Raw genomic sequence first — 15,732 nt, 5'->3', positions numbered from 1 at the left:
TAAGGGAAAGGAAAAAGAAAAGGGATGGATGTTTTTCATTTTAGATAACTGTCTGTGGCTTGGGAAAAATATCCTGCAGGGCTTTTTTAACTCAATCTCTGCGGCACGAGGCAATTATGAGAATGTTACAAGAAATGTATTTTTTAAAAAAAATTCATTCCCAGCCTTTTCCCCAATGGGACCCAAAGTGGCATTCTTCTTATCCTCAGAACAACCCTGTGAGGTAGATTAGGCTGAGAATGTGACTGGCCCAGAGTCATCCAGTGATCTTCCATGGCAGAGGGGAGATTCAAACGTGGGTTGTTCAGGTTCTAGTCTGACACCCTAACCATGATGCCGCAGCACACTAATTAAAAGTTCCTCGGAACCTAAAGTACCCATCCACAGGAAAAAGCTGCCCATCACGCATGTGTGATATATGGCTCTGGCCTTGCATTCTTTCCATTAGCCTCAGTTGGGGAGCAGGTCACTCCTGCATCAAATTACAGCATTTTCCATACTGAGATGCAGGGCTTTTTTTCAGCTGGAACGCGGTGGAACGGAATTCCGGAACCTCTTGAAAATGGTCACATGGCTGGTGGCCCCGCCCCCTGATCTCCAGACAGAGGGGAGTGTAGATTGCCCTCCCTGTTGCTGGAGCAGCGCGGAGGGCAATCTACACTCCCCTCTGTCTGGAGATCAGGGGGCGGGGCCACCAGCCATGTGACCATTTTCTCCTAGGGCAACCCACTGAGTTCCACCACCTCCTTTCCCAGAAAAAAAGCCCTGCTGAGATGCCACAGAATGTTCCCTGTTGCATTGCTGCGTAAGTTGATAGTTGATAAAGATTGTGTGGTTTTCTACCAATAGGCATGAGCACAGATGTACATCAGTAAACAGTGTACAAAAAGAATCCTGATACAATCCATCCCATACTGTCACAGGGTTTTTTTGTGGCATTTTATAATGTGTTGGGGATGCCAAACTTCAGGGGTTCTCCCAGAATTACAACTGAACTCCAGACTACAGCAATCAGTTCCTCTGGAGAAAACAGTGGCGTGTGAGGTGGGTGGGGGTGGACTCTATGGGATTATGGCCTGCTGAGGTCCCTCTCCTCCCCAGGCTCTGCCCCCAAATCTCTAGGAATTTCCTGAACTGGAGTTGGCATGCCTAACATGTGTACATCAGTAACAAGGGGTGTGTGTGTGTGTGTAATGGCTAGGGATGTGCGTTTCGGCATTCAGAATGCCGAAAGAATGCCGAAACAAAAGTGTTTCGGCATTCTTCAAGAATCCCGAAACGTTTCGGGGAATGCCGAAACGTTTCGGGATTGCCGAAAGAAAAACCCGAAACGTTTCGGGATTCTTTCGGCATTCTTTCGGCATTCGAGAATCGCCATTTTGATTTTGCTAGCCGTTTGCCTTAGCAAGCGGCTAGCAAAATCCTGCTGGAAGCAAAGGCTTCCTGCAGGCTCTTAGCAGAGGGGAGGGGGGGAGAAGGAGTGAATCACTCACTCCTTCTGTCACCCCCCACCCCTCTTGCAAAGGAGGATAGGGAATCCTGCTTTGCCTTGCAAATGCAAGGTGCAAGCATTGCATTGCACTTTGCATTTGCAAAGCAGCAGAGATTCCCGCCAAAACTAACAGGTAGGGGAGGGGGAGCAGGAGGAGGGTGGCTCTTGGAGTGTGGGTGGGGAAAGGCAGGGGACTGGGGACTTTAGGAGTCACCAATCCCACTGCTGCATTCTCATGCCAGCCAATAGATTTAAATCTTTGGCTGAGGCTGCAGCAGGGGATTTAAATTTGGAGCAAGACTGTCTGGAACACTTCTGTTGCTGCTGCTGCTGAGCTGTGACCGAGAGAGGAGAAGAAGAGAGACTGCACCTGGAGCCTGGAGGACATCTGCCTGGAGGATCAACTGTGCTGGACATCCTGAGAGGACACCTGGTAGGCCTTTTTAAAATTTTTGTAAATTTTTTTGATGCTGGGCAATGTGCTGCTGTGGCCTGCCTCTGCAAAAAGGTGTTGCAGTTTATTCTTGGCATGGCCTGGGGGACAGGTTGGGCAGACAATGTTTGATGGTGGGGTGGGGGTTTCAGCATTGGTTGTTGTGCTTGCCTTCTTTAAGCTTGATCCACTGTTTTAAGATTAAAACAAGAGTGTGCCAGCTTTGGGCCTACACAGGCCAGAAGCCTTTCTTCTGGCTGGCTCTCACAGTTGTGCTCCACAATCTGGAATGGTGTGGCTTGCTTTTCTGTGTCTGGTCCCCTGCTTGCAAGGATTCCCAACAGGCTCCGTCCTGATCAACTGTGCCAGCCTGTGGGCCACACACAGGTATGGCCTGGGGGACAGGTTGGGCAGACAATGTTTGATGGTGGGGGGGGGGGGGGGTTCAGCATTGGTTGTTGTGCTTGCCTTCTTTAAGCTTGATCCACTGTTTTAAGATTAAAACAAGAGTGTGCCAGCTTTGGGCCTACACAGGCCAGAAGCCTTTCTTCTGGCTGGCTCTCACAGTTGTGCTTCACAATCTGGAATGGTGTGGCTTGCTTTTCTGTGTCTGGTCCCCTGCTTGCAAGGATTCCCAACAGGCTCCGTCCTGATCAACTGTGCCAGCCTGTGGGCCACACACAGGTATGGCCTGGGGGACAGGTTGGGCAGACAATGTTTGATGGTGGGGGGGGGGGGGGTTCAGCATTGGTTGTTGTGCTTGCCTTCTTTAAGCTTGATCCACTGTTTTAAGATTAAAACAAGAGTGTGCCAGCTTTGGGCCTACACAGGCCAGAAGCCTTTCTTCTGGCTGGCTCTCACAGTTGTGCTTCACAATCTGGAATGGTGTGGCTTGCTTTTCTGTGTCTGGTCCCCTGCTTGCAAGGATTCCCAACAGGCTCCGTCCTGATCAACTGTGCCAGCCTGTGGGCCACACACAGGTATGGCCTGGGGGACAGGTTGGGCAGACAATGTTTGATGGTGGGGGGGGGGGGGTTCAGCATTGGTTGTTGTGCTTGCCTTCTTTAAGCTTGATCCACTGTTTTAAGATTAAAACAAGAGTGTGCCAGCTTTGGGCCTACACAGGCCAGAAGCCTTTCTTCTGGCTGGCTCTCACAGTTGTGCTTCACAATCTGGAATGGTGTGGCTTGCTTTTCTGTGTCTGGTCCCCTGCTTGCAAGGATTCCCAACAGGCTCCGTCCTGATCAACTGTGCCAGCCTGTGGGCCACACACAGGTATGGCCTGGGGGACAGGTTGGGCAGACAATGTTTGATGGTGGGGGGGGGGGGGGTTCAGCATTGGTTGTTGTGCTTGCCTTCTTTAAGCTCGATCCACTGTTTTAAGATTAAAACAAGAGTGTGCCAGCTTTGGGCCTACACAGGCCAGAAGCCTTTCTTCTGGCTGGCTCTCACAGTTGTGCTTCACGATCTGGAATGGTGTGGCTTGCCTTTCTGTGTCTGGTCCCCTGCTTGCAAGGATTCCCAACAGGCTCCGTCCTGATCAACTGTGCCAGCCTGTGGGCCACACACAGGTATGGCCTGGGGGACAGGTTGGGCAGACAATGTTTGATGGTGGGGGGGGGGGGGGGGTTCAGCATTGGTTGTTGTGCTTGCCTTCTTTAAGCTTGATCCACTGTTTTAAGATTAAAACAAGAGTGTGCCAGCTTTGGGCCTACACAGGCCAGAAGCCTTTCTTCTGGCTGGCTCTCACAGTTGTGCTTCACAATCTGGAATGGTGTGGCTTGCTTTTCTGTGTCTGGTCCCCTGCTTGCAAGGATTCCCAACAGGCTCCGTCCTGATCAACTGTGCCAGCCTGTGGGCCACACACAGGTATGCTGCTTTGGCCAAGGTAACCCTTTTTGGTTGCTGGCCTGGCACTCACAGTTGTGCTTCACAATCTGGAATGGTGTGGCTTGCTTTTCTGTGTCTGGTCCCCTGCTTGCAAGGATTCCCAACAGGCTCCGTCCTGATCAACTGTGCCAGCCTGTGGGCCACACACAGGTATGCTGCTTTGGCCAAGGTAACCCTTTTTGGTTGCTGGCCTGGCACTCACAGTTGTGCTTCACAATCTGGAATGGTGTGGCTTGCTTTTCTGTGTCTGGTCCCCTGCTTGCAAGGATTCCCAACAGGCTCCGTCCTGATCAACTGTGCCAGCCTTCGGCCCACACACAGGCCTGCTGCTCCGGCTTTGGTAACCCTTCCCGTTTGCTGGCCTGGCACTCACTGTTTTGCTTCACATTCAGGTTGTTTATCGTTGGTGGACCTCTTCTGGACTGGACTGCACTTGGTGGACATCGGCCTGCAGATCTCTGCGTGGAGGATCAACATTGCTGGACATCTGCACTGGTGGACTGGTAGGGTTGTTGTTAAATTTGGTTTTTGAGCTTATGTCTGCTGCTGTGCCTACCTGCGAGCATATGCTTTGGCTCTGTCTTTATGGCTTGGGCCGGGGGGGGGGGCATTTTCTGGTTGGGCAAGAGGATATTGTTTGGGGGTTAGGGGGGCCAGCATTGATCGCAGTGCCTGCTTTCTTTCATGTTTCATTTTTCAAGTTTGAGTGTGGGGTGGGCATGAACTGCTGTTTCACAGGACTAAAAAATGAGTGTGCCAGCTTCTGGCCTGCACAGGCCAGAAGCTCTGCTGGGTGGATGTGTTTTGTTTTGCTGCTGGTTGGCCCTAGCCTTTAAGGGGGGGGGGCTGACTTGGCTTGTGCAACGGGGCCTTGAATTTTGGGGTTGCGTGTGCGGCGTGTGGTGTTGACTCTGCTAACATTTCCAATTTTCTTGACAGCATCGTGGAGGAGAGGAGGACCAGCTGCAAGACCGCCTGAACATCGCTGGACTGCAGGACTGGTGTTACTGTGAGCGAGTCCGGGTTCACATTTGGGTGGCCTTGGGGGTGGGTTCTTGCTAGCTTGGGAGGGGGGAGGCTCATCTTCAAAACACCACATCCACACCCCACACCGACATACCACAGATACATCGGTCCCGCTAAATAGTGTCTCTTAGGTAGGTAGGCCAGTTGGTAGGTGATCAGTGGATAATTGCCCTCAACATAATTATTAGGGAAACCGAGCCTAGTTTTTTTTAAAAAACTAAATAGGGACTCAGCAGGGAAAGCATTAGTGAGTGAGTGTTAGGTTTGAATTCCATATATATATATATATATATAAAAATTTGTAATAGCTGTCAATAGGCTTCCCATTAGTGCCCCCATAACTAGGGTTCCACCGCCCATCTCTGGCACCCGTGGTGGTGCCAGGCCGGCCCGGGCATACTAGTGTGTGAGTGTTTAAGGCTTTGTCACCTGTTATTGGGGTTTAGGGCCAGCTCAATTCCAGAGGAATTCAGCTGATTGGCAGGCTCAGGTTCCCTGACATAAATAGGGTTGCTTAAAAAGGCACTTGATTGTTCATCTCCAAGTCACAGAGCCACTAGAAGCACAGATTTAGAGCAGGTTAGTTAGGTCTTGAAAACAAAGTTGACCTTTGTTTTCTAAATCTTTTCTGATTAGTTAGGGTTGAATTTGGGAGGGGAAAGTATGTCGGAGAGGAAAGCAGAGAGGGGCCCCGGGGGAAAGGCTAGGGAGAAATCTAGAGGGGAGGAGGGGAGGGGGAGGGGGACTGCTGCGGCAGCCCCTCCATCTGAGCGGAGGAGGCCCTCCCCTGCGCTGCTGCCGTTCACCAGCCTGGCTTCTGGTGACAGGAAGAGGGTTCGCAAGACTCTCTTTCCTGAGGCAGCTGCTGGAGGGCCACCCCCAACCCGGGTGCGTGAGGCAGGGGCTGGCACTGGGCAGGGGCCTGCTGCTGAGGCTCCTCCTCCTCCAGTGGTTGCGAGCCAGCTGCTGGAGGAGGGGCAGCATGTGGTGTCTCCTGGGATGGGCGCGGAGCACATGACTTTCCCTGCGCTCCCGCTCACCCCAGGAACCCAGAGGATGTTGGAGGAACTGCCCGTGAGACCCCCCCTGGGGCGGTCCACCCCAGTTTCCTCTGAGGCCAGCAGCAGGCCTCTCGCGGCTGTGCAGGAGGAGAGGACGCGGGAGGAAGAGGCAGAGACTGTGGTGGAAGAGCCCACATCTCTGCCCCTTCAGCCTCGTCCATCCCCACCTGCCCGGCCGAGAGTGGGACACGGTGTGTCCGGCCAGAGCACCTCACAGGAGGTGCCGCAGGGTGGTCCCGAAAGCGCTTCTCCTGGGAAGCGTGGGATGCCCTTTTCCTCCGAAATCTGGAAGCACTTCCAGGCAACGGAGGATCCCCGAGCAGCCCTGTGCCTGCATTGTAGGCAGCGCGTCAGCCGTGGCAAAGATGTGTGGCATCTCTCCACGTCTGGGATGAGGTACCATATGAAGAGGCACCACCAGGCGGTGCTTCTTCGGGAGGAGGGTTCGAGTGGCGCCGCACGGCCGCCAGCTAGCCAGAAGGAGGCAGGCTCCTCTGGTGCTCTCCCCCCAAGGGTACCTGCAGGAAAGGGACGCCAAGCCTCTCTCCCGGAGATGCTTGGTATGCAGGGCGCTAGTGTGCCCAGAGAGGGGATCCGGAGGGCGAGCAGGCGCATCACGCGCCACATCGTCAACATGATAGCAGTGGATGGGCAACCGTATTCCGTAGTTGAAGACTTCGGCTTCTCAGGGCTGCTCCAAGATTGCTTTCCCTGGTACGCCGTCCCTGCTCGCACGTCGTTGAGCAGATCGGTGGTGCCCTCGTTTTACAGGGCTGCCAGGGATCATGTGAAGGCACAGCTGTCCCGGGTTGCCGGGAGAACTGTGCACTTCACATCGGACATCTGGACCTGCCCAAGTGTGCAGCAAGCGTACCTCTCGCTTACTGCTCACTGGTGGGAACCCGAGTCGGTTCTGGGTGGGGGCCGGGGGGAGGTGCCTAGCACAGCTAGACAGGGAAGGATGCGAGACCGCCAGGCCGGCTACTGCAAGGCCTTGCTTCACGCCGAGGTGCTCGACGTGTCCCACACGGCGGAGAACATCGCTGCCACCTTAAGGAGACAGTTGGACGAGTGGATAGGCCAGGGACCCGCCACCGTGGGATGCATGGTGACGGACGGTGGCAAGAACATGAGGGCAGCGGCGCATCTAGTGAGCCGAGAGAGCGTCTACTGTGCCGCTCACAAGCTTCACCTAGTGGTGAGAGATGCGCTGGGGTTGGGCTCCTCGAAGGAACCCGTGGATACCCGGACCCGTGAACTCCAGTTACTTGTCCAGAAATGTCGGAGGCTCACGGGTCACTTCTCGCGCAGCGTGAAGGCCACGCACGAACTGCGCCAGACACAGGTCAGGACAGGTGTGCCAGAGCACGCTCTGATCACTGACGTCAGCACTCGCTGGAACTCCACCTGCGCCATGCTTGAGCGCTTGGTGGAGCAGCAGGCCGCACTCCACGCGTGGCTCTCCGAGCACCGCGGTGCGAGTCAGGTGGGTGAGTTCAACCGGGAGGATTGGCTCACCATCACCCAGACAGTGGAGGTCCTGAAGCCCTTCAAGGACTTCACTGTGGCGGTCTCGTCAGACACGGCGACCCTCGGTCTGGTCATTCCCCTGGTGCACACGCTCCAGAGGAATCTGGCCACCCTTGCAGACCGGGTCGCGCCCCGTGCTGACCTTGTTCCAGCGGTGCGCGCATTAGTGAGAAGGCTGCAGCAGGGCATAGCTGCCAGGCTAACTCCTCTCACTAAGGAAGAGTCATACATGTTGGCGACCATGTGTGACCCGCGCATAAAGGGCACTTTCGCCGAGCGGGACGGGAACCTCACCCAAGCCAGAGACGGGCTCTGCTCTTGGGTGAGGCGCAGGCAGGCCAAGAGGGGACGCCTGTCGACAGGGGGGACGCAAGAGGGGCCCTGCCGTGCGGGTCCCTCTGACGCCCCCTCTGCGCAGGCCCCCCCCGAGGCCACCACCAGAGTGCCGATGGAGATGGAGATGCTCCGGTGGGCCCTCGTCCCCTCTGGGGTCGTGAGGACCGTGAGAGAGGATCCGGCGGAGGCGATGGTCAGGGACTACCTCGCGGAGCCCTGCGAGTCGCTCTCCACCGATCCGCTCAGCTACTGGGCCAGGAAGGAGTCGGTCTGGCCGGACCTCTCCCTCGAGGCGCAGCGGCTGCTCTCATGCCCTCCGACGAGCGTGGAGAGCGAGCGCGTCTTTTCACATGCGGGCGACATTGTCGGCCCACATCGCACTCGCCTTCTCCCATGGAGAGTCGAGCAGTTGACCTTCCTGAAGGTCAACTCTCGCCTCTTCGATTTCTCAGGACTGGACTTCCAGAGTGACTGAGGTGAGCCCAACTTGTGGCCTGCATCCTCTATGAGTCCAATCCTTTGGAATCGCGCTCTCCCCTGTATAAAACCCTGTATATACAGTTAAAACCGGCCAGTAGAGGGAGGGTGGTTAGGAACCAGTGGCAAAGGGAAAACACCCAGCAATTTGAAAGCCCCCCCCCCAGGGTATTCAAAACATCTCCCATCACTGAGACATACCCTGTGGGACCAAATTTATTATGAGAAATAATGCCCCAGAAACATGGATTGCTACTGGAGGGAGAAACAGGTTAGATAGGGATTGCTTAGGTGTTTTTATCAGATGAACTCCTTGTAAAAAAAAATTGTAGAAGAATTGTTGTACTGTTTTTTGAAAGTTGATGTTCCGTTCATGTAAAAAAAAGGAAAAAAAAACCAAAAAAAAATGTTGTGATTATGTTTTTTAAAAGTTGATTGAATGTTCATGAAAAAAAAAAAACCCAAAAAAATGTTGTGATTATGTTTTTTAAAAGTTGATGTTCTGTTCATGTAAAAAAAAGGAAAAAAAACCAAAAAAAAATGTTGTGATTATGTTTTTTAAAAGTTGATTGAATGTTCATGTTTAAAAAAAAAAAAATTTGATGTTAATGTTGGGTTTGCATGGTTGGGGGATGCGGGTAGAGTGGTGGATGGGCACCGGCCAATGATGATCTCTCACAGATGTTCCCAGGTAAATTCTGAGGCTGGTGTGGGGGTGGGGGGAGACCTCTGCAGAACTGCTCCAGAAATACCATTGTCCAGTGCCTTGGAAGTGCCCAGTTCAGCTTTGTGTGTCTGAACTGAAAGCACAGCCACAGGAAATGACATAGGTTCTGCTGGACCCTGTTGCAGTGGTTCCCCCACCCATTTAGTCATGTTATGGAGGGAGAGTTGTATTAGGCTGGTAGTTATGATCATCTTCTGTTTCCATGCCCTGTTGTGCCCGCTCACTATGTAACCTGCTGTAATGTTCAAAACTTTACTGTTTGTCCATTTCAAAAGAAAAATTGTGTTTAAGATTCTCTGATGTGTAGTTAATTGTGTTGTGTTGTGCTATGAGGGACAATAAGTGTAATATGTTGTGATTTGTTGACCACTTGTAATTTGAAAATGAGAAAATAAAGGTTTTTTAAACTTAATGATTGTGTGTCTGTGTTCCCTTCTTTGATGGGAGGTTGGTTCCCAGCATAGGGAACAATGGGGCAGGCTGGCCAGCCTGTTCCTGGGGTACTGGGTGTGGGGCAGCTGAGGGTGGTTTTGGTTCTGAGAGGGGCTGAGTGGAGGATTTGGGTCTGTGTGTGGCAGCTGGGGTGGGGGAACTGGGTTTGTGTGGGGCTGTAAGGAGTGGACTATGGGGGATGAGAGCACTGGTTGTCCCTTGTGCCCAAGTAGGCCCCTGCTACTGTCCTGGTGTGGGCTTCCATGCCTCTATCGGTTGCTGGCCCTCCTTTGCCATCTTTTTCTGAAATTTTCCTAGGGCTGCCAAACTCCTGGTTGGGCTTGAGTTCAGGTTAGAGAGAGTAGTTCCCTACAGAGAAACTGGCTGCTTCCAAGGGCAATCTCTTTAGAGGGCAAATGCGGACCATGGATTCTGGGGGAGATCCCTACTCAGATTTTCCTTTCCACAAGTCCCACCCCCAAATTGCCAGTAACTTCCAAGGCCAGAGTTTGCCACCCCAGAGAGATCCCGTTCCCACCCTCTTAGCCTTGGCATGAAAGTTGTAGCCCCCATGGAACGCTTCCAGGTTCCTGATTCCAAGCCCAATGACACCAATGTAAGACAATCCAGACCTCCATCAAAAATGGATTTTAAGTAGCAGTGGGATTGGGCTGCATTTCAGTCATTCACATATCTGGTTGTGTTCCCAAACATTTAGCTTATGTTTTTTTAAATCAGCGTATGGCACTTAAGGACACTTTTAAATGGTTCTAAAAACATTTTTTTATTATGAAGTATTTAATGTGGCATTGATCAAGGGCAGGCCTTTTGGCCAAATGAGCAGTATCAGTACAGTAAAATTTAGACAAAGCTCATAGGAGGAAAAAGCATTCACACTGTGAAGTGGGAAGAAAGTTTCAATTTACATGTACCATGGACTCCGAAAAAGACATGTAAGTGGCATCCAGACCAAATCAGGCCTGCTTTCTCCCTTGAAGATATCAATTGATGATAGTGCTTATGTCACATCATGAGAAGACAAGGTTCACTAGAAAAGACAATAATGCTAAGAAAAATTGAAGGCAGTAGGGAAAAGAAGAATACCCTAGATGTGGTAGATTGACTTCGGTTTGCAATACATGGACAAGGTTTTTGGGATACTGTGGAGCTCAATATAATTCTAAAGTACACCACAAGTGATTTGAATGCATAAAACATACAGACACATACACATAAAATGTATATACCCCCTCCCCACCAAATTAAAGGTTTATCTTATGCCCCGGTTTTCTCCCCCATGGGAACCTAGAGTGGTTTACACATTGCTGTTCTCCCTTGATTTGTTTCACCCTCATCACAACCAGGCTAACAATAGACAGCTGCTCCATGCCTCACATTGGAGTGACTCCACCGATGGCCTTCTTAGTTGTTGGAGGGGGTGGAGGGGGGGGAGGAAGGAAACAACGCACTCCTGCCCACTCTATCTGGGGCCTAGGTGACCAAATTGCTTGGCCTTGGCAAGGAGCCAGTGGTGGGGCGGCACTGGTTCTGGGGCCCCGTCCAGAACATTTGTCCAGGGCCCCAAAATCACGTAGACTGCCTCTGGAAAACACAACACAATTGTTTACTTAGGCTGAGCCAAGAACATCCATCAAGCCTACAAGGCACAGAATCAGAGTCTGCCAGATTCTAGACCAACTCTCTAGCCATTGCACTACAGTGGATATCTAAAAATTGTTCATACCCCCACCAGCAACTTGAACATTTTTCTCCAAAAGGCACAACTTGGCTGGGTCTCAAAAAGGACTATGATGCATGGGCCTGTCAATGCATACTGGTACTAAGGCTCTGGCCGGGGGGAGGGGGGCATTGTGCCAATGCCACCCTGGCTTTGGAAGGGGACAGTAAAATAGAAGAAATAATCTAGCTTCAGTGCCTCCCCCCCTTCTCTGTCTCTCTCTCTCTCTATAATGTGAGTGAAAACATTACTATACCATCACTGAAGCCTACAGGATACTTAGGGTCTGTTCACACACGCATGATCATTTAATGGCAATGCTCTGGCATGATGATGTCTGTTCTAGGAGGTGATGTGATCATCACACAAGGCTGGGGAGCACGCACAATTCACAGCAGGCAGATTTGGGCCACAAGGGATCCTGCTTTGGCCTGTAGGGCCCAAATCAGCCCACTGCAAAGCACAGGCATACTCTCAGGGCAGCCAGATGACATCAGTGACATCACGGCAGCAGCCCCTGGAGCGTACCTTGAAGGCTCATTCACTGACTTTCCCCCTTCGGGGTGATAGGTGAGAGTGGGGGATCCCCCACCAAGGGGAAACGGATCCCTAATTGTGTCTGAGGTTGTGGAAATCAAATGGGTCATTACCTCCATATTGCTTCTGTCTTTGAGGGACTTACATGCACATTATATTTAACTCCAGATTTCTTGATTGTCAAGGAATGCATGTGGTGGGGGGTGGGGGGAAGGGTGGGAGAAGGGCACCTGAGGGTGAGGGTGGCATTTGGCATGCAAAATGCCACCCCTGGCAAGACAAGCCTCTCCCAGCTGTCAGTGGTAGAGATGAGAGCAGAGCACCCACTTGGGGAGGCCATGAAATGGCCCCCCCAAGTGGGAGCAGGCTGAGCCTTGGTGGGGGGATGGGAGGAAGGGTGGGAGAAGGGCCCCAGAGGGTTGGGGGGGGGATTTTGTTGCTGTGGTTCCCCCCCATTAAGTCATGTTATGGAGGGAGAGTTGTATTAGGCTGGTAGTTATTATGATCATCTTCTGTTTCCATGCCCTGTTGTGCCCGCTCACTATGTGACCTGTTGTAATGTTCAAAACTTTACTGTTTGTCCATTTCAAAAAAAAAATTGTGTTTAAGATTCTCTGATGTGTAGTTAATTGTGTTGTGTTGTGCTATGAGGGACAATAAGTGTAATATGTTGTGATTTGTTGACCACTTGTAATTTGAAAATGAGAAAATAAAGGTTTTTTAAACTTAATGATTGTGTGTCTGTGTTCCCTTCTTTGATGGGAGGTTGGTTCCCAGCATAGGGAACAATGGGGCAGGCTGGCCAGCCTTCTCTGCGGGTGGTGGGGGGGTCAGGGGGGTGGTTGTCTGTGTGCCAGGGCAGGTGCTCTTTCCCAGGGACGATTTGGCACTGCCACCATTGTGGCACCCCTTGTCTGTGCAGAACTGCCCTGGGAAAGAGAGTTTAGGGGTTCCCAAAAGGGGAGGGCAGGCCAGCCTGTTCCTGGGGTTATGGTGGGTGTGGGGCAGGTGGGGGTGGATTTGGGTCTGTGAGGGGCTACTGGGGGGATTTGGGTCTGTGTGTGGCAGCTGGGGTGGGGGAACTGGGTTTGTGTGGGGCTGTGAGGGGTGGACTTTAGGGGCTGAGAGCACCTACTTGGGGAGGCCATGAAATGGCCCCCCCAAGTGGGAGCAGGCTGAGCCTTGGTGGGGGGTGGGAGGAGGGGTGGGAGAAGGGCCCCAGAGGGTTGGGGGGCATTTTGCATGCAAAATGCCACCCCTGGCAACACAAGCCTCCCCCAGCTGTCAGTGGTAGAGATTAGAGCACCTACTTGGGGAGGCCATGAAATGGCCCCCCCAAGTGGGAGCAGGCTGAGCCTTGGTGGGGGGTGGGAGGAGGGGTGGTAGAAGGGCCCCTGAGGGCTGGGGGGCATTTTGCATGCAAAATGCCACCCCTGGCAAAGGAAGCCTGCCTCTTCATTTTTTCCCCATAGGAAATAATGAAGAGAGATCAGCAGCAGCATGCTAACAATATGCTGCTCCTTTGCTTTCTTATGGGGAGGATGGGGGGACCTGCTTTGGGGGGCCATAACATGGCCCCCCAAAGTCCAATCTGTCTGAAACTTGGGTAGTTGTTAGAGAAGGGTTAGAAGAAGGTCCCCACCAATTTTGGGCTTATTTGGTGGGAAAATGCCTCCTCCAGGCGTCCTGAAAGACGGAGGCATTTTCCCAGCAAAAAAACCCGAAAGAATCCCGAAAGAATGCCGAAATAATGCCGAATCCCGAATCCCGAAAGAGATTCTTGTTTCGGCTTTCGGCTAATGACGGTAGAGAATCTTGTTTCGGGTAATCCCGAAACAAGAAAGCCGAAAGTTTTTTCCTTGCACACCCCTAGTAATGGCTGCATTTCACAGCGAGAAGAAAGAGCAGAGGTAGAAGCTGCCCCTTCACGTTTGTGCCTTCCTTCCTCTTCCTTCGATCACATTATTGAACTGAACCCGGTGACTTCAGCCTCTCTTCCTCCCTGATTATCATTCCACCCCTCAATTATCTTATCCTGCAAAAAAACTGAAAGGCCAAACACAGTGTTGCTTTTCTCATGACTTCAGGCCCATCTCAGGCTATTGTTCTTATTAATATTGGTGGGAGCTGCAGGCAAAGACAGAAAGCGTGTCACTTCAGCTCTTAATGCTGTGCCATGACAGGCAGGGCCACGGGGGCATATTGTAATCACCAGCTACAGTAGATGGGAGGCACAACAGGAAATGGCTGGATGATGTTTATAAAACACCTGCTATGACTGCGAGGTGTTATACTCCCTGCCTCCTGCATTTCCTGCACAGAAGCATGCCCAATAACACAAGGATAAAAGCAATCTTATTCCCACGGCACGTTCATTTTTTCCTTGCATAGTGAGGCCTATTAGGGAGCTGGAACAGCACAATAGGAAAGAAAGAGAACCACATATGCCATCCTGAGTTCCTTAAAAGGGGGGTAGGATTTTAAAAAATCTAACAATATCTATTGCACAGTTTAAATGTGTTATAAGAATACTAAACACTGATCTGATTTCAATTCCTGAAGCAAAGCCATTCCTGGAGATTTGGGGGAGGAGCCTGTGGAAGGCGGGGTTTGGGGAGGGGAGGGACTCTTCGGAGTATAATGCCATAGAGTCCATCATCCAAAGCAACCATTTTTTCCAGGGGAATTGATCACTGTAGCCTGGAGATCAGTCATAATTCTGGGAGATCTCCAGAAGTTGGAAAGCCTGTGCAATATATAGTCGGTGGGAAAGGTACATATGTTTTAAACAAGCACAGTCATTCTTGTTTAACAAAATTTGGCACTGTGTATCATAGTAATGGATTTTGTTGAAATTTTGCAGTCATTATACATAATAAAATGTATGTACAACCAATTTAAAAGAAACTAGCACTGGAGGCATGGCCACACCCTTCTAAGAATTTGTTCAAGGCACTTTTCTTTAAAATAAGTAACCATTCTTGTTGTCATAGAAAGAGACTTACTGTACCTACAACAGTTATTTATGTCTCATTTTGAAGCACAAATTTCTTAAAAATGTAAAAAATGGTATGCCAAAATTTGCAGAAATGCAGCAATAATTAATAGCCATTGATATTTCCACACCCACTAGGGAAGATTCAACCAGCCTAAGGAGCCTTCCTCCAACTCAAGTAGCTCTTCCTCCAATGGAAGAGCCACTTATCTTTGTGGAAGACTACAAACTTTGTTAGTGGTGTGGTAGTAAAGAGATAGGGTCCACTCCACTATCTCCCAAGTGAAAGCAAATTCAGTATTGGGTTCTGTTATATGGCTTCATTTACTAGTGATCATTTCACCCTGCACATTTCATGCACACACAACGTTTTGGGCTGGCAAATTTCTGAAAAATGCAAACATTTTTCATTTTTGCATTCCTGATCAGTATGTGTACAAGGTATTATAATGTTCAAGATGCACTTGTTGGATATTTTACAGTGCAATTCTAAGGACACTTGCCTAGAAATAAGCCCCAATGAATATCATGGGACTTACTTCTCAGTATGGAACTGCTTAGGATTGCTCCCTTAGGACATGTTCAACAATTCCAAGAAGAAAGAGTCTTGATATTCTGCTCCATTATATTGTTTAATCTTATTTTTTAATGTCCTCTTTTCTGTGTGAATCTGCAAGATACCCTTTTGCACGAAGAACACCCTTACCTGAAACACAGTCAGAATGGCAGTGGGGAAAGTATCAAAATTGGTGGTTGGTGTTTCGTCATTAAAACGAAACCTGGAACAAGGCAGAAAAATAAAAATTAACACAGTGCAGTTTTCAGTTCTCCCTATTCATGCTAAGAATTTCAAAACAGGAGAATTTCAAATACTGAACCATTAAGCATCCACTCATCTTGACGTCTGCTTTGGCTCTAGACTGTCCAGAAGTTCTCCCAATCCATAATGGATCCAAATCAGCCTCCAATTATGCTGCAGCCTTTTCTGGAGCTTTCCTTGACACACATTCCACCCACCAGAATACAACCAGGTTAGGCTGCATTATTACCACAGTAGA

General features: G+C 50.6%; 1 protein-coding gene and 1 long non-coding RNA gene across 2 annotated transcripts in view; one reads left to right on the top strand and one right to left on the bottom strand.

The window, feature by feature from the left end:
• The window catches only part of CACNA1B (calcium voltage-gated channel subunit alpha1 B), a 443,389-nt gene that overhangs the window by 152,458 nt on the left and 275,199 nt on the right, over positions 1 to 15,732 (bottom strand). The window contains exon 15 of the mRNA XM_054997363.1: positions 15,381 to 15,453. Coding sequence (XP_054853338.1) covers positions 15,381 to 15,453 — 73 coding nt within the window. The remainder of the gene's footprint in view (positions 1 to 15,380; positions 15,454 to 15,732) is intronic.
• LOC129341983 (uncharacterized) lies at positions 1,838 to 5,531 on the top strand. The gene is made up of 3 exons (XR_008598189.1): positions 1,838 to 1,925; positions 4,208 to 4,318; positions 4,755 to 5,531. It is a non-coding gene; the product is annotated as an uncharacterized LOC129341983 (long non-coding RNA).

Source organism: Eublepharis macularius, chromosome 14 (assembly GCF_028583425.1).
Source record: "Eublepharis macularius isolate TG4126 chromosome 14, MPM_Emac_v1.0, whole genome shotgun sequence".
NCBI classification, from domain to species: domain Eukaryota; kingdom Metazoa; phylum Chordata; class Lepidosauria; order Squamata; family Eublepharidae; genus Eublepharis; species Eublepharis macularius.
The sequence above is the reverse complement of the archived record's forward strand: the minus strand, read 5'-3'. Positions and strand labels throughout refer to the sequence as shown.